General features: G+C 43.0%; 3 protein-coding genes across 5 annotated transcripts in view; 1 reads left to right on the forward strand and 2 right to left on the reverse strand.

The window, feature by feature from the left end:
* Positions 1-4,717: 4,717 nt before the first annotated feature.
* On the reverse strand, positions 4,718-8,867 carry LOC122782628 (cell cycle control protein 50A-like). The gene is made up of 7 exons (XM_044047054.1): positions 8,412-8,867; positions 7,258-7,377; positions 6,728-6,835; positions 6,557-6,644; positions 6,303-6,449; positions 5,999-6,208; positions 4,718-5,772 (listed from the first exon to the last, which is right to left on the reverse strand). The coding sequence occupies exons 1-7, from the start codon at positions 8,658-8,660 to the stop codon at positions 5,579-5,581; spliced, it is 1,116 nt and encodes a 371-aa protein (XP_043902989.1). The 5' UTR covers positions 8,661-8,867; the 3' UTR covers positions 4,718-5,578.
* Positions 8,868-9,439: 572 nt separating this feature from the next.
* On the reverse strand, positions 9,440-19,175 carry LOC122782627 (filamin-A-interacting protein 1-like). 2 transcript variants are annotated; one of them, XM_044047052.1, is made up of 5 exons: positions 18,939-19,175; positions 18,455-18,628; positions 18,103-18,281; positions 10,978-13,768; positions 9,440-10,003 (listed from the first exon to the last, which is right to left on the reverse strand). In XM_044047052.1, exons 1-5 carry the CDS (start codon positions 19,173-19,175, stop codon positions 9,797-9,799), a joined length of 3,588 nt encoding a protein of 1,195 aa, XP_043902987.1. In that variant the 3' UTR covers positions 9,440-9,796. The 2 variants fall into 2 exon arrangements, with proteins under 2 accessions (XP_043902987.1, XP_043902988.1); XM_044047053.1 differs by lacking the exons at positions 18,103-18,281; positions 18,455-18,628; positions 18,939-19,175 and adding an exon at positions 14,399-14,413.
* The window catches only part of tfb1m (transcription factor B1, mitochondrial), a 40,240-nt gene continuing 34,554 nt past the window's right edge, over positions 19,156-24,841 (forward strand). Inside the window, exon 1 of one of the 2 annotated variants that reach the window (XM_044047057.1) lies at positions 19,156-19,220. The gene's annotated coding sequence lies outside the window, so the exon portion shown is untranslated. The remainder of the gene's footprint in view (positions 19,221-24,841) is intronic. The other variant, XM_044047056.1, reaches the window with a different exon arrangement.

Consider the following 24,841-nt stretch of genomic DNA (forward strand, 5'->3'; position numbering starts at 1 on the left):
GTAGGTGCTGCAGACTCGCGCCACTTACCATCACAACAGTGTGATGGCCAATGTAGCAAGTACTGGCTGGAATCCCTTGGTTCTTCTAACATCGGGAGCTGGTAGTGTGTCGTTGGTCAGAGGTTTGACCATGATTCAGTCTTCTCTTGACCTCTGATGAGACATTACTGTGTATGGCTCCTACAGTTTGAGGTGAATTAACCTGCAGCACTATCCCTGGCCGTTCCCTCCTTGTAGGATGACCAGATGTAGATGGATTTTGGGATTTGATAATCCAATCTTCTTTTAATCTCTGATGGGACGGAATTCCGTGTCCAGCTCCTGTACTTTGAGGTGGATAAATGGACAGAGGGATCGCCCGCTCTCTTCTCATGCCGAGCTGAACAGTTGTAGAGGGATTCAGCGATTTGACAGTCCAGCCTTCTTTTAACCTCTGATGAGACACAATCAAACCTCACGTGGTTTGAGGTCTGGGAACCTTCAGAGGCTTTACTGACTCTCTTCTCATTCTGAGTGGACCACTTGTAGAGGGACTCAGATATTTGACGATCTAGCCGTCTTTTAACCTCTGATGAGACGCAGTTCTGTGCCCAGCTCCTGTAGTTTGCGGTGGACAGACCTCCAAAGCGATCGCTGGTTCCGTTCTTCTTGTGAGCTGAGCAGTTGTTGTAGACAGATTTGGGGATCTGATGTTGAATTAGCCTTCCTCTAACCTCTGAGACATACCTGCGTGTTTGGCTCCCGCTGTTTGAGGTGGGTAAACCTGCAGCGCGATCACTGGCTTTCTTCTCACTGAGAGCGGAGTTGTAAATAGGCTTTGGGATGTGACAAGGATCCAGCTTTCCTTTGCCCTCTGGTAAGACACAAGCCCGTGTTTGGTTCCTGTTGTTTGAGGTGGATAAACCTGCAGAGCATTCACTGGCTCTCTTCTCACTGTGTGCTGGCAGGTTGTAGTAAGAGTCAGATGTTCTACAATGATCCAGCCTTCTCTTGACCTCTGATAAGACATGACTCCGTGTCTGGCTCCTGCAGTTTGAGGTGGATGAAGCTGCTGGCGGATCACTGGCTCTCTTCTCTCCATGCGCTGACCCAATGTAGCTAGATTTAGGGTTTTGACAGAGATCTAGCCTTGGTTTAACCTTTGAGGAGACACACCTCTGTACCAAGTTCCTACAGTTTGAAGTGGATAGACCTGCAGAGCCTTCACTGGTTCTCTTCTTATTGTGAGCTGCTAGGTTGGGATAAGTGTCATAGATGTGACAAAGATCCAGGCTTCTCTTGAACTCTGATGGGACACATCTTAGTCTCTGGCTCCTACAGTTTGAGGTGGATAAGCCCACAGAGGGATCACTGGTTCCCTTCTCTTTGAGAGCTAACCAGTTGTATTTAGAGTCAGATGTGTGACACTGATGCAGCTTTCCTGCAGAGCGTTCCTGGACACTGCTCTTAGTCGTTAATAAGGGAACTTGAAGTGGCAGATCTTCATCATGAGTCTTCACCTTTATTCCTGACGTACGGGACCCTGTGGTGTCGGTACAGGGACGTGAATCGATGCGATGGGGTTGGACCACGCTGCTCCCCACGGCACAAGAAGGGACGAGTTTTGTAGTTCTGGACAATGGCTGCTGTACTGACCCATTCAAAGTTTTGCAAGAGTCCATGGCGGGGACTTTGGTTTTACAGATGTCCATTATATGAAAACAGGATCTGACACTGTGAAAACAATGAATTTGAAAATCGGGAAAATAGTGAAATATCAATAGAGGAAAAAAAACGTTCCGTGATGTGTTCGTGTATTATTGTGCTAAGATAATTCAACAATTCTAAGAAGTGGTTTACTGGTTGCTGTGGTGGTACATGCTGGCAATGTGGTGCATGCTGAGGAAATCATGGTCCAGCACCTCACCGGGCGTCATCCGTTTGACAGCGTCAAGCTGCAGCATCCCCTTCAACATGTCTACAAATGCCAGTCTATCAGTTTTCTCAACAACTTTATCTGCAGAACTAACAGACTGGAAGTCCAAGATCTGAAACAGAAGCATCTTCATTTACCTGATGATTTTTCAGTGTATTCAAATGTTTTTACAGTGAATGATGGGGAAAAGAATAGACCTACATGCTTAAGGTCATCCAGAGAGGTGAACTTCAACACCGTGCTCTTCTTGGCCTTAATTCCCATCTCTCTGCGGACCTGCTCCGGTGTCTGTTCAGGAAGTGTGAGCATGTCAAACTTGGACAAACACATACACAGAGAAGTCCGTAAATGAATCCATCAGATGAATTTTAGGTACGTACCTTGAGTTTCCAGAAAGTGGCGGTGGAGTTGACTTCTTCCTGGAAATATTTACCAGTTTTCTGTCCAATGCTGAGCATGGTGTCTGGTGGCTGACCTTGCGTCTTCACTATGTACCTGATCTAAAAATGAAGCACAGGGGTATCTTGGTGAAGGGCATTCAGTGTTTTCTTCTTGTGATTATGCGTCATATCCCAAATATAATGAATAAAACATGAACTCAGACGTTTAAGACTCAACTAAGTGGCACCTACCACTTCATATTCATTGTTACCAGGGTAGAGAAGAGTGCCGAGGTACATTGTGGCAGCAATGCAGCCCAGAGACCACATATCTATGGCTTCTGTGAATGGAAGGCCCAAAATAATCTCTGGAGACCTGAGAGAGATGACCAACGGCCTTTGTGTTAGCCATAACAACCCTTTTTCTCTGTGACTGCATCTGTCAGGGTTACTTACCTGTAGGGATGGGTCTGGATGTTTAAGCCCACCTCTGCAGCTGACACTTCCACAGCCAGCCCGAAGTCAATGACTTTCACCCTGTAGGGTTCTCGTAGCTGGTTGACCAACATGACGTTTTCTAGCTTGAGGTCTGCGTGTACTATCCCAACGGTCTTCAAGTGATTGAGTGCATTGGCCAGCTGAAAGGTCATTAGTAAGTTAGTATTGAAAAACGATGTCTCACAGTTTGATTAAAGAACAGAGGAAAGCATACCTGCTGGACAATGGGTCGGATTTCTTTCAGAAAGATGGGACAGTTCCGCCCCGTCATGAAGTCTAACAGACTTTTGTCCAGATGTTCAAACTCCAGGCAAAACTTTCCTTTGTCTTTGAAAATATTGTACCACCGGACAAGGTTGCATTTGTCTGGGTCCAGGGATTTGATTTTCTTCAGAGCATCCACCTGAGGAACAATTCACATGTGTAAACTTGTAAACAAGATTCTATGTATTTCAAAAGTGAGTGGTGATTTTTTTTTTGTCCTACCTCGTAATGGACATCGGATCTCTGCTTCATAATTTTGATAGCCACCGTCTTCTTGTCCTTCATTCTTGTGCATTTGGCAACTTTGCCGTAAGTGCCACTCCCCAGAATGGAGTGCACCTGATAGATGGAGAACCTGGAGGTGAGATAGCCTCCTGGGACCAGGCCATCCTTGGCATGCAGAGGGGAGAACATCTCTGAAGTCACAAAATCAAGAACCTTGACCTGAGGGCAGCATTATACCTCTCAGCATACAGCCTGCCAGAAATCATTAAGAAGAGGAAAATAATAAGGATGCTTGCTGCTGGGGTTTTAAGAAAATAATTTTTAATTTTAGATTAATTTCCTGTCCCAGATCTGCTGCTCTTCTGCTTGTTTTTGTGCTTGTTTCTTCTCCCATGTACACTTCAAAGGGTCAAAGACACTAAACAAGGAGAATCCTTTGAGGTGATGCCAAACGGAAATAATTCTTGATAGAAATAGGAGAATTCCATGTTCACATTCTATAATATGACTATAAAAGTTAATTATGGAACCAGTTATACAAAGGTGAAAGTGCATTAAAAGGGCCTCGCAGTGGCTCAGCCTGAATATATGAGTATATAGAGGGAGAGGGGAGGATGGGACTGAGGAGATGACCTTTGAGAGACAGAAATAATCCAGTAAGATTAAAGAATGAGGATGAAGGGGAACTTTGCACAGCGATAAAGAGACTGCGGAGATAAGAGAGCAGTTGGGTGGGAAACTTTGAGCTATTTGAGAAACTTTGAACTGTGTTTTTAAGAGCTTTGAACTGCAATGATGAAGGATGAGACTGATGAGATGAGAGGATGAGAAGAACTTTGAACTGTGCAGAGCAGCATTGCACCTCTCGGTGTGCAGCCTGCCAGAAATTATTATAATTATTATTATTATTATTATTATTGTTAGAAAAAGAAAGCAGAAAAACTTTAATGAGCTCTTCAGTTTCACTCAATTTGGGGTGTAATTTTAATATATTTTACACTTTTTAATCATTGTGATGGCTTCCCTTACTCCCTTTAAAAGTTTCTCTTTTCTTTGAACTCAAATGTAAATGCAACATTTCTCTATATTATAGAAAATACAGAAAGTGGCTGTGATAACCAGTTGTTGTTGTTGTGGGGAACATTTCAGCAAGCTCAATTCCGCTAGAGATGGTGGAACTGATTGTAAGTAGTGATATCTGGTGGACAATCCCCTGTACTGCTTTTTAATGAAAACACCAGAACAATAAATTAAATCATAAGGTTTTATCGTCCAACATTTTGTTCAGTGCTACTTTTGTCACAAAACTTGTAAATTAACTAATTAAAAGAGAGGTATATAATTCCATTTTTGTCCTTTTTATAAATCATCTTTACGTGAGTATTGTGTGTTCATTTAAAATAAAATGTAAAAAAAAATACTAATGGCACCAATGCATTGACCAAGTTGTTTAATTGGACCAAAAATAAACGAGACAAAAATTCAAATTGAAACCATTAACAGCTCATTAACATGAACTTAACAGGGGACACCTCACAATTGTGACACTTTTAAAGTGCATTCAGTATTATTTGGTAAACAGCAAGGAATGCGTTTGAATCCAACACTTAAAACACAAGCGTGTTCCAGTCTGCGTGACGCGTCTCCGTGAAGAATACTGGATATAGTGGTCCTGGGTTATGTTCATTCATGAGCACTAGATTGTAGGGATACTGTCAACAGTTAAATACAGACACCTTATGACTGGCTTTTACCATTTGCCATGAATTCCAAATTTTTTCTCCATGAGTAAAATACTTAATACAAGCATATCAATCACCAGCATGCTAGCAAAGTTCATCCTGTCCCTTTTTCAGGGCCATGTCAAAAACCAGAGGTATGTCAGTGGAATATAACAGTACATTCATCAGCAGGACATAAAGCAGTAAATATGATGGTCAAAACCGACTTTAAAATACATACATCCTTCAACAATGAAGCCGTTTTGCAAAGCAGTGCTCAAAAAACACAACATTCTTCTGACAATGTATTGATAAATAGATGTAAAAAATAAAAAGGAAGACAATGACAATCGAGCCAAGTTGTATGCAGAGACACGGGACTCTAACAAGCCGTTTACTTCACATGTCCCAACATATATATACATAGCTTTTGATTCGACACTTAACAGCGCTGCCCTTCTTCCACAAACACGAGACAGACATTTACAGAGACCAGTGTATTCATGCTAAAATCAACAATCAGTCTGGGACGGTCACTCATACATGCAGAGACTAGCAATCATGAGACGAAGTGTTTAGCTTGGAATGTCTGCGCTGTTGTTGCGGTTGTCATATTTATGGTGGATGATGAGCAGGACGACACCGAGGAGGAAGCAGATGGAGCCCACGGTGATGTAGGCGATGCCCAGGAAGGGGTTCTTTCCTCCCATCCAGGAGATGGTGCTTAAGATCATTCGCTTGCGACCATCAAAGCTGAGGACAGGGTAATCTGATGACAAGTGGTTAAAGACAAAAAAAACTTCTGGATCAGGAGAGAAATCACATTATTCAGGATTTATAAATAATCCACCATAAACTGTAACAAACAGCTATAGTGTAAATAACATGTCCTGGCACTGAACAGGAAGTAAATTAACATGTCAACTAAACTAGCCCAGCCAATCTGACCTGACCTGTGGATGTTAAAGAGTACTGGATTCACAATGAAAGGATACTGTAAGTGATGTTCAAGACATATCTGCCACTGGGTAGAGTGGGGGTTGTGCTCGACTTCTTATGGATGATGCGATAGAGTTTGCGAAAGGTCGGCAGAGCAGCTGTGCGCATCCACACGATGAAGTCCTCGTTGACGAAGCCGTTGTTTTCCAGATCCGTTGGGTCCAACTCATACACTGGTTTCCTCCAGTTCACTGGCTTAGCCGTGTCTAGGAAACAAGAAGACAAATTCAGGCTAGTCATTGCATTTTAAAAGGTGGGGGGCAAGTGATCGTCATCAAGTGTCCAAGGTGCTGAAATCACCTTGGAAAGCTACTGTGAGGTTGTTGTTGTTTCCACCAGGATTCCTGAATTTCACATGCTTGTCTGTCCACCATGCGATGCCCCTGTTTACCAGCGGAATGACATTCACAGTGCCGTTGGACTCAATATGATACAGATCCAGAGTGTCTGAAACAAAAGAAACCTTACATTCAGTTGTGGTTCATTGTAAGACAGGACATTAGTTGAACACATGTGAAGCAAACATGTCGAGTTGTTCATCCCGTCTCACTTACCATTGAACAGGCTGTTAGCTATCGCCCCACACGGAGCAATGGGCAGTCCGTCACGTTTACGATACGGCTCACATTCTTTGCTAGGTTCCTATAAACAACAGCAAAAGTTACACTGATGCAACAGTGAATTTGCTGAATTTGCTGCATGATGTGAAAACGTTAGGATTGTACCTTCAAAGACGACAGGTCACCATACAACTGGCTGTCATCCCTGGACTTTACGTAGCGCCTGTGGTTCTGATAGAAGTTGGATAAACCGTAGTACATGTAGACATTGCTCTGCAGAGTTGAAAAAAAAAGTGTGTTATATACTGCAAAAATAACAATCAATGGTTATTTTCAATGGAGTATTTTTGGATCAGTTTTATCTTTATTACAGCAATAAAATGGCACTATGATAATTTACAACCAGCATCTCGGCTCTTACGATTCATGCTGGCAAACCTTACGTTAAAACTATTAAGAGTGTATTAAGTAATCGATAGAATTCTTCTGAAAGTTACTGGACTGCATATTTTAAGACTACAAAAGGTGCAAAAGGCCTTGGGTCTGCCTTTCTTTGGACATTAAAATAGATCTTAATGGACATTTAGAGTGAGGAGGGCAGTTTTTTTCCCCTCTGATTGCACACTGTCAATGTTGGAGCTGAAGCCATACATTATTCATTAGGACTGCAAAGTGTAACCAGATCTACCACACACCTCAAATGGCTGCTCCAACGTGAAGTCCACCGTGCAGACACACGGCGTTGTGCTATTCCAGCTGAAGTTCTTGGCACAGCTGTAGCACGGACTGTCAAGGTCCACACCGGTGTAATCAATCTGAAACACAGGAGCCAATTTGTTGAAATAGAACAAGCAGATTTTATCATAATATTTAGCTTCGCATAAAACTCTCAGATTCGGCTGAAATAAATGCACACACTATGCAAACGGTTATACAACCTCTCTGTAGCACATTACATTTTAATGACGAGAAGACAGCAGAGGTGACTGAAGAAGAGACTTTTAAGTGAAATGCAGGTTGTTTTTTTGCTGGATGAAAATGCATTTACTGTCATATAACAAGGAAAATGGGGCTGTTGTGTTACTTGATATGACGTTTTACTTTAAATGACCCTCCAACTTTTAGTTGCCAAATTCATTTTTAGGAATGATGACTGATTTATGTATTCAGACTTTTGTCAAGCTTTTTAATCAGGATTCATGTGTATAACCATGTTTATTTACAAAACCTATCTTTTGAAAAATGGCCACTCTTACCTGTTCTAAATAATATCAAGTGTTATAGAGTGGTTGTAAAGTAATCAGAATCATCAAACAGTGCACAAATGTGTCACAACAGTTGTGACACTGATCTATAGGTACTCATATTCCGTTAAATTAAAGGCTGTGTCACGTTGTACATATTCTAACAACTAAAAACTGGATCTAATGTACACGAAGATCATTTCAATGGGTGGACTTTATCATTTATATTCGTATGGTAACACAATACAGCTCAAAGGCACATTCAGTAGAGTAAACAGCTTTTTCACAGCCTGATCACTTCAACCTGTAATTGCAGTCTTGTTATATTACACTGTATGCAAAGCATACATCTGGCATCTTTAGTTAAATGGACAAGTGTTAAATGGTAATCTCACTGTTTAATAAGGCTCGCTATTTAAAAAGGTGTCACTTACACGGTTATGTACTTCCTTGTCGGTTCGTCACAAACCTGACATTACTGTCAACAGGTAAACAGGACATAGTTAAATAGTTAACCGCAGTTAAAAAGTAACTTGTACAGCAACAGGGATGGCTCCTAAGCGATAACAAAGGTGAGCCAGTTGATTAATGACGACCAGACATACCTCGAATTCTTTAATGTTGTTAGAGGTGACAAACAGGCCAATGCCAATGGGGAGGAAGAAGATACCAATAACGAAGAAGGCAGGGAGCACGGTGCCTGCGGTAAGGATGGGCTGCCAGGCGAGAAGTCTCTGCTGCTTGAACGCAGTGTTGTCCGGCTTTTTGCTTTTCGCCACCGCTGGCCCGCCGTGACTCGCAGCGCCCGAATGGTGTCCGTCCTCCTCCTTGGCGTTGTAGCTTGACGCCATCATGGCTGCAATCCGCTCCGAGCAAAATAATCCACTTAATAGTCAACAGCCGACGTTTCTCGGCGACACCTCACGGTAAACGACAGCCTAGTAACGTCCAGGTATGGGGTGATTTCGACTGGGGAGGGAAAAGTCCCCCTGTCAAACTCAAATACCTACTTGTTGTAGTACTATTGATTTCGGTTGTGTACTTGATCTCATCCCGAGGAAGAAGCCGGAAGTATCCGGGCCAATGGAGTGTAGGAACGTAGCAGTCACGTCATCGTTGAAGACGGACCAGTGTTTGCTTACATCCGGTAAGATCAGAGACTCTCGAGTTTTATTCTTCTTTTCCTATTCTTTATTTACCTCTTCTGGCAAAATGTTGTGTAAATATGAACATATAAACAAATGGCTACATTAAATGTAATGCACTATATTATGAAATATTCAGTACAGCACAATATACACTGTACTAATGTGAAATATACAGTACAGCAACGGTACAATAGTATGTAATGAAAAATCACATTTAAATCCCTTTAAGGAATACTTCATCAATTTGCATTTAGCTTTGTATTACTAGAATGAGGTAGTATTTTTGAAAAATTGCGCTTCCCAACCTCAGTTTCCCCTAAATTGAGAAATATCTTCATTCTTTTTTTGTTACATGCCCACTAGTGACACTTGGTCCCAAGATTGAAGCTGCAACACTAATTCTGCACTTTTTAGACCCACTTGTAGGGGGACGGGACCTCATTCCCAGAATGTAAACAGTGTTTCATATTTTTCAAGTAAGACAGCCCGTTTGACAACTTGTTTATTTCAAACACATATTAAGTACAAATCTTTCACAGGAGAAATAGACGTCATTTACATGAAAATAAGTGATTCGGCCTACAATGTGCCTGTGTAAAATATTGTCAACCACTCAAAGCAAGAAGCAGTTAGTGGCAACACAGTCTTTTATGATATTTCACACAAATGCACACAGTGTAAATAGAAAGATTATAAATCAGTGTATGTGGCAAAAATAGATTGGATAAACAAGTACAAATACTTTACAAAAATAAATGGCTTACTTACAAAAAATACTGAGTCGCACAGTTGTCTTAATCCCTCTGTAGCTGCATAATTTAGATACTGATCAATTATGTTTATCAGGCTTTTCCACCACTTTGTAAAGCACTGCTGTTCACAGTGGATTTCTTCACTTCTATCCTCATAGACTGAGTCTCAGCTCGCGACTCCATCTTCACGCCACCTGAGATCCCCAGGGATCCCAGCACAGCTTTTCCCGTCTTCAGGCTCTTGGACATTGGGATGCGGGTCAGCCCTGTTCGAGTCGGCTGGGCATCGTTCCCAGTCTGACAGTAGAGGGAGAGAGAGTGAGGCAGGGAGATGGTGAGTGTGCACACTTGTGGGGAACATAATGCATGAATAAAGGAAAGGGGCATAAAACCTTTTACAGGAAAACAAAAAAAAGAGTAAAAGTGCATATGCTACAAAGGAACTGCTTTAAGGAAATGTAAATATTTATCCATTAAATCCCAGTAGGAGAGCCCAGGTTTTGGAGTGCTGATACTGATGCAAGGCTGTAAATAATCACACAGGAATCCATCATTCTGACAATGACCAATTGTGATCAGAGTTGTTGGCTTTTAATTTTACGGTGATCAAAATAGGGCAAATGAAATGATGTCAGACAGACTTTTAAAATGTGTGGTTATGGTAAAACAAGGGCAGAGGTTTGGAGGATTCAGCTGAAACTCGGTAGGATACCTGCAGGGTCCGAACTGACGCTAGCTTGCAACAATCAAGTCCTCTTTGTTCATACAGGCCTTGTGTCGGCAGAACCTTTCCTACGCCATCAACTCATCATCTGTTGTTTTAAGAAGAAGGAAGTCCTTGATTAAACGACAGTGTCAGCCAGAGGGCTCTGAGCCCTGCATGGCTGTCTGTGAATGTAAACACTGCGTAACAACTATAAATTGCCGCATGACGGTTGCACGCTGGCAAACTGCCACATCATTATCTCTGCTGTTCTGAGGCCGACCCATAGGGCTGTCCGTCTCTGTCACGCAAGCCATGGGACAGACGGACATATGTTCCTTGCATTATTAGGGAGATGTTAAATGTTTTTTTAAAGATTCTTAAGAAAGACAATGATGAAAGGACGTCATCATTTTCACTATTGTGTTTTCTCATTGCTCAAAGGCTGATAATCTGCTGTCAACTAAAGCCACATTCTCTGCTGTGCCAAGCCCTGGTACCTTGACTATACAACAGTTTAAAATCGTTTAAAGATGGTAATTATATGTTTTCAACCAGTAAAACGTACCATGGTTTGCGTGGGTCTGGATGTAGTGGATGTAACCGGGGAAATTGTGATACTGCTCATCACTTTGCTCTGTGTGCTCCTGGTAGCAGTGGTGGTAATTTGACGGGGGGAGCGCAAAACTGTCCCAGTGGATAAAGTCATTTCCTTGCTCTCTGTCGCGCCAGTCACTGGCCTCACTACCATCTTCGGGGTGATTCCACTGCCTAGATGAATATGGATCTTGTTATCCTCACTGGTAGTGATGATGCTGGTGTTGTTGTGGCCCTTCCGTATAGGCACAGGGACCATCTGCTTTTCTGGGGTAACCTTGAAGACAGCTCGGCCCATTGTCATCTCCTGGGGCTCTGGGGAAGCAGATGCTTCAGGCACTACAGCAGTGCTGACTGTCATAATAGAGACCGGGGACAGGGGCCGCCCTGAGGAGGAGATTCGGTTACTTTCTGGAGATTTGGCTCTAGACATAGCTGTGATGGTGACTGGAGACTTTGCTCTCGCAGGGCCCTGAGGTACAGTGGTGGTCTTTCTCTTGGGGTTTGAGTAGGTGGGAATGATTGTGATTCTGGATTTTGGTTGAGATGGGTTGGGGCTGAGGGGAACTGAGCTCGAGAAAACATCTTCAGTAGTAGGGCTGCTGATCTCCAGAGTGGCCATGTTGTTTTGATGGTCTGGTGTTACTCTAATGTGTAATGGTTGCCCCTGCTTTGGGGACATAGTCAGTTCAGAGGGCAAATGATTTCCATTCATGTGCAGAGGTTTTTCTAAGTTGGTCTCTTGAGGGGTGCTGTCCTTTTTCCTCATCCAGGGAATCCAGGATTTCTTCATGCCGAGGTCACTGCCAGATGAAGGACATCGCTCAACAGTCTTTTCTGTTGGTTTCTTCAGACACCTTTGTCTGAAATTGTTCATTATGTGATTTTCTTCTTGAACAGACTTCCTGATAAACACAGCTGTGGTATCCTCCTCTGCTGACCCAGTGGCTGACGCCTCTGTCTGTACTCCTTTGGATGTCACAGCTACGTCCACCATTCTCCTCCCATTCAAGCTGGGCCTCAATGCTCGACTATGGCGTTTAGCTACCTCCAGCTCTTTGGAGAGGTGAAAAACTTCAGTTCCCATATTCTTTGCTTTCTCTTCCTCTTCCAAGAACCTTTGCTGCAAGATGGAGTAGTCCACTTGCAGCTGAGAGAGCTGGTCTTCTTTGTGCATTAGTTCATGGATCTTCTCTTTGAGGGCAACTACATCAGCGTGCAGTTCTCTGGTTTTGGCCTCCTCTTTTTTGCATCTTTGTCTGATGTCCTCTTCCTGGCTTTCTTCTTCTCCTTTCTCAATGGCTTTGTTCCGCGCTATCTGAGTCCTCATTTCCTCCACCTGCCGGGAAAGAATGTTGGCTTTATCCTGTTCAGTCATGAACCTTTTCTCCAGCATGTCATACTGGTCCTCTGTCTTGATCAAATCTCCCTCCACTACTTCAAGTTGTTTGAGACGATTTTTTAGACGCTCAATTTCAAAAGTCAGTTCCTTAATTTTGTTGTCTTCTCTTTGTCCGGGGTCAGGCATTCTCCCCACTTCACATTTCACTGAGTTCTTCATGGATAGCTTTTCTCCTTGCTCAAAACCATCCAACCTCCGTTTCATTTGACAAACTTTAGCATTAAGATCCTTAGATTTATCTATTTCATAGGCTAGTTTGTTGCTGAGCTCCCCCTTTTCTATGATTAGACTTTCTACTTTGGTTTCCATCTCTGATTTTAACTTTAAGAGCTTTTTGCTTTCTTCTATCAGTTTCTCAGTCACTTCCATAACTTTTCCCTGCTCACCTTTGACCATTGTACTCAAATCCTCATGTTTCTTCTCATCTGACTTTATTTTGTCAATCAAGGTCTTGCGTTCTTCCATCAAAGCAACTGTCAATGACTTAAGCTTACTCAAATCGTCCTTAAGACTCAGTTCAGACTTTTCCAACTTCAGTTCAGAGGACTCAAGCTCTTTCATACGGATCCTGAGTGCTACAACTTCATCTGAAAGCTCTTTGGTCAGGCCCTTCTCTCTCTCTAAGGCATTGTGTAACTGTGCACACTCAGACTTGCTAACACTGAATGCACCCTCAAGTTTCTCCAACTCTACCATTCTTTTCTGGAGCTTCTCCACTTCTAGTCTGAGGTCTTTACTTTTACTGTCCTCTTCTTGTAGCCTCTTTCTCAGCTCCTTGCACTGATTTTCAGCCTTGGTAATCTCCTCATCCTTTCCCTCCATTTCCAGCACCTGCTTTCGCAAGTTCTCCAACTCGGCAATCAAGTTGGAGTTGCCACACTCCCCTTTAGTGATCTTCTCCCTGAGCTCCTGCAGTTCTTCCTCAGACTTCTTCAAGGCCCTGTTGCTCTCCTCCAGCTCCTCTACTTTATGTGTAAGACCCAAAATTTTGGCATTTAGCTGACGGCTGTGATGCTCCTGACTGGCCAGCTTGGCACTCATCTCCTCGTGTTGTTGGGTGAGCTTGGCAGATTTCTCTTTCAGTTCAGCCTCCAGGCTCTGTACCCTATAACCATCCTCCTGAGCGTGCTCTCGGGCTTCAGTCAGTGCCTGCTCCTGCTGCTGCAGCTGCTGGCTGAGTTCTTGGACCCGCTGATTCTGTTGGTCCATTTGTTCCAGGTGCTGTTGGCGTTCATTGACCAACATCAGGGCAAAGGACTTGAGCTTGACCAGCTCCTCTCGCACTTTGGCCAGACGTTTCGTGTGCTCCTTCTCCTTTTTTAACTGATAGGCTTTTTCGTTCTCAAGCAACCTCTTCAGTCTAAAAAAAGAGGGGGGAAAAAACAAAGGCAAGGTATTAGTTTGGTTTTCATTGACATCAAAGTTACCAACTGCGTACTTTGCGTACCATACTGTTTATAAGAATAAGTAATAATAAAAAATATACATGTTTATGTAATAAACAATACTATTTAATTACTTAATTAGGTACATTGATCTGAACCAACAGAAAATGTCATTAGTATAATATGCAATTCACAAAAGATCACGCATGCAATGCTACTAGAGAACAAGCAAAAAGACCAAGGGGGAAATTGGCAAAGAGCTATGCTACAACTTCCAAACATTAACATGCCCCCCCCCCCACAAGTGATTCTGCTTTTCTCTCAGCTTCTTTCTATGCTGCTCATGCACATTCTCATTTCCAGCTCCAACAAAATGCACGCAGAGCACATTGAATGCAAAGCTGTGTCGTCTCCTTTTACCCACAGTGAAACTAATGCAATATCCAACCAGAGGATTTTGCATTGCAAAATAAACCAAATAAGTAGGAACCGGCACAGCAGGGGTGCAAGAGTGCGTAGCTTCCAAAGGTTCCATGACGATAGATCCTGTCACCTCAAAAGTGGTTTGTTTGACACCTCAGAAACAAACCCTACTCACAACTTACCTATGGATGCTCCACAAACAGACTCAAGAGCATGTTTGCCATCAAATGATTCAATCCACACAGAAGGCATAGAGAGCGAGGGACTCCTTTCCCACAGATTGTCTACTGTTGCATTCCAAGAATGTTATCAAGACAATGAAAGGTGAATAAATACAGTGAGGCACCCCCAGTGAGTGATGTCACCTCATCCATATAAGGCAGTAATGTGAGTATGAGCGAGTGTACACTGCTCTGCTTTGGACGCTGTGAAAGGGGCGGGATCCTTGCCACAGGAGGAGTGTTTTGCCCCCCCCCAACACACACACACACACACACATAAGTTTAAATGAGAAAGAATGCTTGAATATTAACTGTTTTACAGATACCATGCTTGTTCAGTTTATGGCTTATGGACTTGCATCTCCATTTTACAAAGAGTTCAGGATATTGCCTCTGCACAGTCTCACTGGTATGACAGGGGTGAATGTCTGCTGTAGTTCCACTCAGGAGGAAACTGTACGTGAATAGGAGTTCCCTGCAAAGACTTTGTGATGGGGAAACCAGATTTGGATGATTTTAATGTCTCCCGCGAGGTCGAGAAGATCTGTGAGGATTATAACAAAAACATGACTATAGGTTGTAGAAGTGATATGCCCAGACTCTTATTTAAAAAAACAAAAACAAAAAAAAACTGGAAACACTTAATAAAAACATCTCTGAGAACAAGTTCAATTTGAAATGTGTCTGTTGCTTCTCAATCTGCATCTGGCAGTAAACACCACTGATTCATATTACCGTGGAGCTTTTATTGCCAAGTAGTATAAGCATGCATGTCTGGCTACTGTACAAAGGAGCGATCCAGATGGCACAGTGCAGCTCTTAAAATGCATACTTACACAGTCAGATATCAGTGACACTCTAGAAATTGGCAATCTAAAATTACTTTTATGCAAAGGTCAAAGTCGTGATGTCAGTGGCATTTGGCACAGATGGGGGAGCAATGTAAGAAGTGCATAGTTAAGTGTGTTGCAGGGATAAGGGTTAATGTTGAGGATAAATAACCACAGACAAAGTGGCTGTAAATGGTGTAGGTGCTAATCGGTGGCTGTACGCTGAATCCGCGTGTGAGTGTGGCCACATTTCTGAAGCAAGTACACAGGTGCGACGTATGAGCCATCATGAAACAACATTTCATCCCCTGTTTCCTGTGGAATGTGCTCAGAGGCACTGACCCCCAAACACACACTGCCCGTCAGGAGGCGCAGGACTGACAGAGACACGAACTGCCAAAAACCTGTCAAAACACCTCGTCGTATGGTAATGACCCCTCTTGACAGAAAAAGCATTAAGTGTTGAGCAAGAGAGTCTGTGATAATGTGCACTACGCAAGACTGATGTGGTGCTGAGAGAGAGGAATCAGGAGCAAAGTGGACACACCGGGTTGTGGGCACAATAGCACTACACATTGTTCCATGCACGTGACCTGCAGACAGGTTTCATGAGTGATGTGTTTGTGTTGCACGGCTTTAATATGTCCGACGTCTGGCGTTTTCCATATGTGCAGTGTACGTGACTCTGAAACACAACCTGTAGAAATGGGAGCCATTTTCTTCCCATTAATCATTGCACATACCACCGTGCCACGTCATTATTTTCACTTTGTGACGTTTAAATTGCGTTGTTGTCTTGAGAGGGTGTTAATGGCCGGTGGCTATCAGTCAGAAACATCTTCTTCTTCTTCTTCTTCAGCGCCGCTCCTTGTGCATTCCTGCACATGTTTGGTACATGACCTCTGACTCCTCTCTCTTCACTCTCTCCCCAGATGGCTGGAGACAATCATGCTGATAAGGAGGAGGTGATGACACGCGTCCAAGTCACCTGAGAGAGTGAACGTCAAAACAGACGGGTACCGAGTTTACGCGCGCTTCAGCAGAGGTGTTAGCGCTGATGCTTTTTGTGCTATCAGCGGTTATTGTTTTGTTGACCTTTCACAACTCTTACTCTGAAGGCAGTCCAGGACACTTTTATGTCCTTTTACAGCACATAGAATGTGGGCTCCGCAGGTGCTAAAAGATCAAGCCCTATCGGAGATACTCTCCTTTCCTCTCTCCCCCCCACGAGGTGACAGAGGCCGACCTGTGCGTGAGCCAAGGAGCCCGCTGGAAACTACCTGGCATTAGAAAAAGGTCAGCTCTTTCTTTATGTAAACCAAGGATCGAGTTAAAGTAAAGTGGCAGAAAATTATGCACATGATTTATGCCATATGCTTCAAACTGAAGCCTCAGCTCGCACTCACTGTCCTTCACGTTTATGGTTTTCTCACGATCATGTTCAGCATTTTTTTCAGTGGCAATGTGTCTCGGTCAGTCAGCAAGAATTATATGGATTGCCCTTCATTTTTCACACAGACCTTCCCCTCGGTGTAGAACGTTATACCTTTAGCAGCCAGTGTCACCATGTGAAAATCATGTTTTCCCCTCACAGTTTCCTGCACAAAAAATGAATGTGCAAAAACCAAAAGCTTGATTTTTATCTTGTGATTTCGTATTCTCTGCACTCACTCATGCACACATTTTGCTTCAGGATATGTACGTTTCAGCTAAAGTACAAGAAGATGTCAGTCAACATAAAACTGTAAGAGATTTTAATCTTTTAAAAAAATCGCTTTCCCTATTGACATGGTACACTGATTTACAATCGAGGAAAAATTATTTTTGAAATGTTTTAAATCCTCTTTTTTCATCTCATTAAACCGTCCCGAGGAGCAGGAGTCTGCTGCTCGTTTACCAGCCCTCTCTCCCCGGGTATCTAATGGCACCTCAGCTGTCACGACTGTGATTTAGCTTCCACGGTTTGTTTCCTGTGTCCTGTAGTAAAAGCCCGTGGGTAAAGAAGCGGTGTGACTTTGCTGGATCGGCGCTGCCCCATGAGCTGTTTGAAGTTTTGACAGTTCATGAAATGCAGCGTGTACGTAAGTCTGAGTCTGCTTCACATTTCACCGGCCATGATATATGGCGTACAGTGCATATATGTACTGGAGCATGCTGTCTTTGGCAAACTCTAAATGCAAAGAGAGCCTCATATCACATTAGTCCAATTAATGCACACAATATCTGCATCTCTCAGGGGTAACTGTGTGAGGAGGAGGGGCAGTGATGTGAAAGGGGAACGGCAGCATTCCTCAAAAAGCAACAGCCAATTAAGCTCTTTCATCTGCGAGGACTTTAATTAGTTAGGGCCTCTTCTCTCACATACATTCACTGCACATCCACTGTGTGTGTTTGATCACTGTGAGGCCCTACAAGCACGAAAGAATATGTGCGACCACTCTCTCCATCCAACCTCTCGTCCCCCAACAAGCACGGTCAAGGCCTCCGTGATGACTTCATTTTGTCGATGATGTCATGGGAGTTTTCACTCCTCTCTTGTCACATGTCTTTCCTCCCCGAGCCTCCACCCTCTCCATCCCTGACCCCATCCTTTCCACTCGACCTCCTTCCTCAACTATCGCCGAGCTACAAAACCTGTGCAAACAGACCCCTCCACTGTGCCTCTTTCGTGCTTGATGAGTGCATCTTGCACATGTTTTGCCACTGTCAATGCAGTCCTCTGCCCCACTTCACCTCATTCTCTGTGTTTCTTCATCATTATTTATTATATAAACAATAAGTAAAGATGATATCAGGGAGCAGAACCACAGTCCTCCTTCCTTCCTTCCTCCTCACCGTTCTCTCTCCTGCTCCAGGAGGTTGGTGAAGTCGTCACTCTTGTTCATGTAGTCCACGTGTTTGCGCTTCTCCGTGTCCAGCTCGTGGACGGTGCGGCGGTGGCACTTTTCGGCGAGCAGCAGCTGACCAAGCATCCGCCGGTACGTGTCCCTGTGCTTCTCCTGCAGACGCTCCAGCTGGAAAATGCATATGAAAACAATGAGTAAACTCTTATGACTTTTACTGCTTTTAACTGACTTTTGTGGGTTTATATGGTCTCATGACTCAAGATCTCAGCAAACCTGCTCATAAAAAGTATAAGACGTTCACTTATCTACTTGCTGACAATAGAAACCTTGCCGTGACTGACCTCAGCAATAGGCTTTTGGTTGACACTGTGGTTGTGAGCTTCTGTGCCAGTGATGAAGCTGTCTCTCTGCAGGGCCTGGAGGGCCGAGTTGGGGGCTGCGGAGCCATAGCGTGATTCAAGGCCCGCTGGCACAGACTGTTTGGACTTCAACATGCTGATGACGTCCTCTCTGGCCTGAAATCACATGCACACATTTTTATTTAATCTCAGGCTCAGTCTGAACAACAAGATTCATTAAAAAAAAATCAGACAATCAGACAACACTTGAAATTCTCCAGTGGAAATGTAGCATACAAAAAAGTATAACTGTATTCTGACTTGAGGGACAGAATGTGTAGTTTTCTCATCTCTGGCATGTTTAAGTGCCATTTTCAACCACAAGGTAGAGCTATTGTGCAAAACATTGTAGTCTATAGCCTTTCTATTCATTGTATTACAAAGCAAATTCAGGTATATTATATAATAATAATACAGTCTAACCTACCTGAACCTCTCCCTCCATGATCCCCAGCAGTTTAAGCAGATCCTCTTTGGACAGATCCATGATGTCTCTTTGTTTGTCTCCTGCCTCAGAGGAATCCTGCAGGAGCTTCTCTTTGGTCTTCAGGCTCTTCACTGGCAAATCGACTTCCTGTTCTTGGCCGACGTCATGATGGTTGTCCTGTGGAACCGCAAGCACCCCGTTGGCCGGGCTCTCGACCCCGCTGCTTTTGGACCGCATCCTCTACCTGCACCGGGGACAGAAGACACGGAGAGAGTTTTCTGAGTAAATATTTTACCATTATTTTTGACAAAAAATGTTTGTGTTACACTAGCATTCATGAAAATTGAGGTCAAAGCTTGACCTTTTAGTATCTTTTTTATTGTGTGACAATGAGGACGGTTTGAATTGAATATACTACCCTTAAGTTTGTTTGTATCACTTTAATATCATTTGGTTTTCTTGCAAAGTTTTCTTGTTTCTAACAAAAGAAGACGAAAGAGGACATGGCAGTTAGACGTCAGGGTCACAGCCTTTGCTAAAAGGCTTATTCTAACCAATCAATTTAAAGTTCAAAGCAATTATACACTATACAAACATACTTATGTGTAGTAAACTATTAAATGTCAATGCCAATAAACCGTCCTAAATGTTACACACTAGAGATTTAAGTCACCGAGTTTTACAACTTTAGCCTTGATCTCCCCCCATATCATAATTCACACGCAGTGCCTTACTGACCCACTTTTATCTAACACATAAATATGCTGAGCTCATACACAACAGGAAAAAATATTGTCCTACGCGCCATTTGTTATGTGGAATAAATATCCACAATTACCCACCGCTGTGAGTGTGCGTGACAGTGTATCTGTGTGTGTGTGTGCATTCCCGACACGTCCCATTCTCTCACAAGTGTTGTGTATCCCATGCGCAGTGTTGACGGCCTGGTAGCACATTAGTGGCACTCTTGGGTGCTTTAACTTCCTCTGGCACGGATAAAGACTGACTCATTCATTGAATCCAGATCCCGAAACTAAATCTGATAATGACAGACTCTAAATGTAATTGCGCTGCTAATTAATCACCATTAACAGCACAAGCTGTTGAAGTTGCCCTTAGCGAGCCTATGGTGAAAATTGATTGACTTAAACACAGCTGAGGTGGGAGAGTGATCATTTACAGCAACGCTGACACTTGTGCTTGGTCTATATCACAGACTGTATATCATAATGTACGTCGTCTTCTAGTTACAAAACAAGACACGTTTTTGGAACCGGAAGTTCACAGACAGCCAGGCTCTTATTGTACAGTATGATACCCACTCGTATGTGCTGTGTTTTATTCCATCCATCCGTTTTCTACCACTTTGTCCTCCAAATGAGGACTGTGGGAGGAAACCAGAGAACCCGGTACAAGACCCACACACACACACGGGGAGAACATGCAAAATCCACGCAGAATCCGTTTGGGTCGCAAACCCAAACATGTGTTTACCCTGGAATAATTTCTGTTTTAGCCTGAAAATAATATACACAAAAAGTCATCATCTACTTTAGTAAGTTTCATACATTTATCCAAAACAAGTCTCTAATCACTAACAAACTTTTGACATTTCACATTTTCTTAGGGGTGATATTGATGTGGTGGATTAAAATGTTGAACAATTAAGTCATTGTTGTGTAAATACAATCAAATCCTCTTTACACAAGAGGGGAATATTCTAGCCTATAGGCTAATTTATACTCTGGGGTTAAAGCAGCCTAGGCCATAATATATCCAGGGTATAATCTAGCATAGGCCACTTTAACCCCGGGTTTATTCTGGACTGGGGGTAAACTATGGCCTGTTACACCAGGTCTTCTTGCTGCAAAGGCAAGAGTGCTAACCACTACACCAACCGTGTGGCCCCTAAATGGGAACATAATTAACAACATTGACATATTGCTCTTTTGATCAAGACCTGAAACTAGATTGTGAACATTTCGATGATTTACTCCTCAAGAAAACTTTATAATTTTCCAAGACAGTTGTATAACTTTGAAATGACATGGATCGTTGTCATTCTATATATAATATATACTGTATTTGTTCATTCATTTGATATACTCAGGTGTTTTTCTGTTTCTCCATACTCTCCATAAGTTCAGTGTTTTACTTCCCCGTCCCTAGCTATAAATTCAATGCACTATCTCTGACTTATTCAACTTATTTAGCTACGGTTTTGTTTCCACGCACCGCTGGAAAATATCCTAGTCAAAGCCGATTGTGTGCGAGAGTCTGATTGTTGTTGAAACTTGTTTGACAGGAGCCTTGAGACACTGAGCACACGCCGCGTGATCAATGTCAGATATTACATCAACACCGCCTTCTGATTGCAAACAGAGAGAAACACCCCCCACACCCTGAAAAAATCCCGGTGATGTCATAGCACCCTCACCTCTGAATCACAACTTTAAGACATCCCGAAATGACCCGAGAATGTTATCTGGAACAGTCGAACACAAACATGAATGGCTGTTTGATTCAGTCCAATGCTGTAGGTGATAAAAAAAAGTGAACTGGCCGTCATTTGATATGCGACGTCAAGAGGCTTGAAAGTGAGTCTATCAAAGGTTTTGGTTGACTTATATAAAACAGATTTATCTCCTGCTGTAATAGCAGAGAGCTCTAATGATGCTTGAAGCCAGCCTCTTTGAATCACACCTGTTTCCAGGAAAAAGACCGAGGCACATGAGAGGGGAGGGTGCGAGATAACGCTGCATCTCTCGGGTCAGACAAAATAATCAAATCTGACAAACCAAACACATTAGTCACATTCCTTATCTTAGTCCTTGGGAGTTCAGCGAGTGCACACTGGCTCCACCGAGATCTGGGTCTTAACTGGAGATTAATTGCAGTGCCTTCTTCTTTCCTGTCCATAACGATTACTTTCAGCTGTGGAGTCACATGTTGTACTACAGCAGCGCTCACAAGTGCTTACAATTTTCATGCCAGCGTGCAAGCAGTGCCAGGGAGTCTAAACGGTGACCAGGGGCGGAGGGTATTGAAACGGGCAGCGGTGGGGTGGTGTGTGTGTGGGGGGGGTGACGATGGGCCGACACAGAAACGTACTGCAAATTGACTCCCGACAAGAGTGTTGCTGACAAAATAGTTGACACAGAGAAACACACACTTGACGGTTTATTTTTAATGTCTGGATTGACGCCATGAAAATTCGGAGAAGGTGCCGTTAACTGCCCGCCGCATTTACAGTGTCACTGCAGTTCAACGGGGCGAGCCCGGGAGCTGAGCTCTGTGGGATTATTTATGACAATGTATAGTCTGAAAAAAAAAATCCAATGACCCTTTAAAACTGTAACTTCCCAATCTGCACACAGGAAGTGATTTGTTTCATGTCACCGCTCAGCAAAAACAGCATATTTCTCAAAATGAACATAGCTCATAACTCAGCTGCAGGACCAGACAGAGAGCACATTACTGTAACTTCCTGTTCCTGTTCGAATCGATTTTAAGACACTTTTATTAGTTTTTAAATCTCTCAAGACAGGTCCTCAGGTAACAGTCAAGAACCTACGGTGAGGCCTGTGGTCTGTGGAGCAGCTCTTTTTAACCCGGCTTTAAACCAGGAGTCTCTGAGTGTCTAGTTTGGTGAGTAGGAAGTCGGTCAAGTGGAAAAAAAATTCAAACTTTTTGAGGAAAAATGAATAATATTGATAATATTTACGATAATATTTCACATCATTTCAAAACAAAAGTGCTTGCTTTGCTTATGGAATGATAAATAGTTCCCGTTATAAACCTATTTAAGAAGAAATAAGTCATTATAACTTGATATTAAGTGGCGCGAGGTTGAGACCTCTGCTTTAAACTGAACTTTGGGGAATCTATCTTATCATTTCATTCAATCAATGTTAACCATTCATCTCCAAACTCCAAGCCTGACTTATTGATCATGCTTCATGCAAATCACCTGCTAGAGCCAGTAATAATCGTTCCATTTACGGATGAGAAACTAAATCTCATCTCACCGCTAGTCTTGATTGTGCTGAACTCTCCGCAGCGACAAACGGAGATTCCTGAGCCGCGTGGCCCGCATTCCCGTCTGACATGCGACATTCCCAGTTGTCTTTTGTGGAAAACAAAGCGGCGCTGCAAGACAATACGCCGCTCCATTCTAAGGTCTGTGCCTACACATTCATGGCATCTAAACCATCAACACAATAAAGTCACTGCCTTCCTTCTCATACTTTGATGCTTTCTGACACCAGTCAAGGCCAAAGTCTAAATTTAAAGCAGGACCCTAAATCTATCCCAGGGTTTGGGCTAGTCCAGCTGTCACATCACATACATATATATATATATATGTATATATATATATATATGAGTATTTCTACGCCCAAAACACGTGCCTCCATTCTAAAGTGGAAAAGGCTATAAAGTGTTGTCACTGGTCAGCAAGTCAACAGTAGCATGAGCCAGATAACGTTCTTGTGATCAGTGACAGAAACACTTTGTGAGACTTCAGTCACACAAATGAAGGAGGTTGTAAAATCTACATTTATTGAATGAAATTTGGTTTATGTACAACGATTAAAGTTATAGAAAGAAATGCAGACTGTTCATTTGCCAGATACAAGTGAAGAGCAGCAGCAAACAATCTAAGAACATATTTGATTCAGGTTCTACTGTGAACAAAAACACCTGTTGAATGCGAGGCTTTAGCGTGGTGTTCTGATAATATGCAGTTGTGCTTTTTTTTGTCCTTACAAGAAAAACACACACCACGGCCAAGAGAGGGGGAACTTCAATCGAAACTGTTGCTGCGGATGAAATTCGAGGCTAAAAGACAATCCAAATGATATTGAAAAACGTGTGTGAGAATCTGTTTTCCACGCTCGGGTACGAAGCTGCAGCGCGCTCCAAGATTCTGATGAACAGCACATTCCGAACTAGGCCGGCTGATGACTTCTTAGGGTCAGCTGTGTTCGAGGGGAAAATAAAGATGTTGCTGCTTGTAAAGTATGTCCAGGCCCTTAACTCAGGATTCCACTTCATCCAGGACCTTTCTTTGGTCCAGTAATATCAAATTGAACTGTCAGAGCACATCTCACGGTAATGGTGGCTTCTATAAATACCCGGGAGCAACAATAACTCTATCATCGACGCAGCGAGTAAAATGTCATCTTGGGCTGTGGGTGTCCTCCTGTAGTATTCACCTAATGTCAAACTAACCTGATCCTCTCACTGAAGCTCGGTGTGGCTTCAGCAGTTTAAGTTTCACTCGGGCACAAACTCGCTCACATGAATGGCTTCACTTGCCGTAAACGACTGGCAAACACACACTTTTTGCAAGATAAAACTCGAATTATGAACATCGGCGCGCTTGTGTGTGTGTCTGTCACTGAGCATATGGATTCCTGCAGCTGTTGGAATATATGACTCACCTCCATCTGTCATAATTAGTTAATATATCGTAACATAAAAGCCCTAAACTGGAAACATGACCACAAGCGTTATTTCTCAAGAGCTCAACATATTGATCCTTAAAAAATGGGGTTAGCAGTTCCCCATAGCAACAGCATCTATTCGGTCTATTGTGAGCGTTATGAACCAAGACGGACTTATGATGATTCCTGTGGACTGAAGGCATGAGTGGATATCGTCTGAGCAGCATTCAGATCAAGGCAGAGATCGAGTTCTGGTCGTTCTATGAATAGAAACGGCACAACAACATATGGATGAAACGGCCTGAGATATGCGACCATGTCATGGGGCGAGCCGTTTGTCTGAACCAAATAACTCCAACTAAAATTCCACTGACCTGAACTTCATCTGTTCACGCTATAAATCCTAAGAACTAAACTGTTTTGGTACGGCAGTCAGAAAATGATGCATTCTTATTT

The sequence above is a fragment of the Solea senegalensis genome, linkage group LG16, assembly GCF_019176455.1.
Source record: "Solea senegalensis isolate Sse05_10M linkage group LG16, IFAPA_SoseM_1, whole genome shotgun sequence".
NCBI classification, from domain to species: Eukaryota; Metazoa; Chordata; class Actinopteri; order Pleuronectiformes; family Soleidae; genus Solea; species Solea senegalensis.

Coding starts and splice junctions, on each gene's coding strand:
- LOC122782628 (XM_044047054.1), bottom strand. CDS start 8,660: ATGATGGCGTCAAGCTACAACGCCAAGGAGGAGGACGGACACCATTCG. Junction 6,836..7,257: donor CGTTGGAGCAGCCATTTGAG/GTGTGTGGTAGA, acceptor TCAACTCTGCAG/AGCAATGTCTACATGTACTA. Junction 6,645..6,727: donor GTGACCTGTCGTCTTTGAAG/GTACAATCCTAA, acceptor TGTTGTTTATAG/GAACCTAGCAAAGAATGTGA.
- LOC122782627 (XM_044047052.1), bottom strand. CDS start 19,175: ATGCGGTCCAAAAGCAGCGGGGTCGAGAGCCCGGCCAACGGGGTGCTT. Junction 18,629..18,938: donor TCATGGAGGGAGAGGTTCAG/GTAGGTTAGACT, acceptor ATGTGATTTCAG/GCCAGAGAGGACGTCATCAG. Junction 10,004..10,977: donor CCAGACCCACGCAAACCATG/GTACGTTTTACT, acceptor CTCTACTGTCAG/ACTGGGAACGATGCCCAGCC.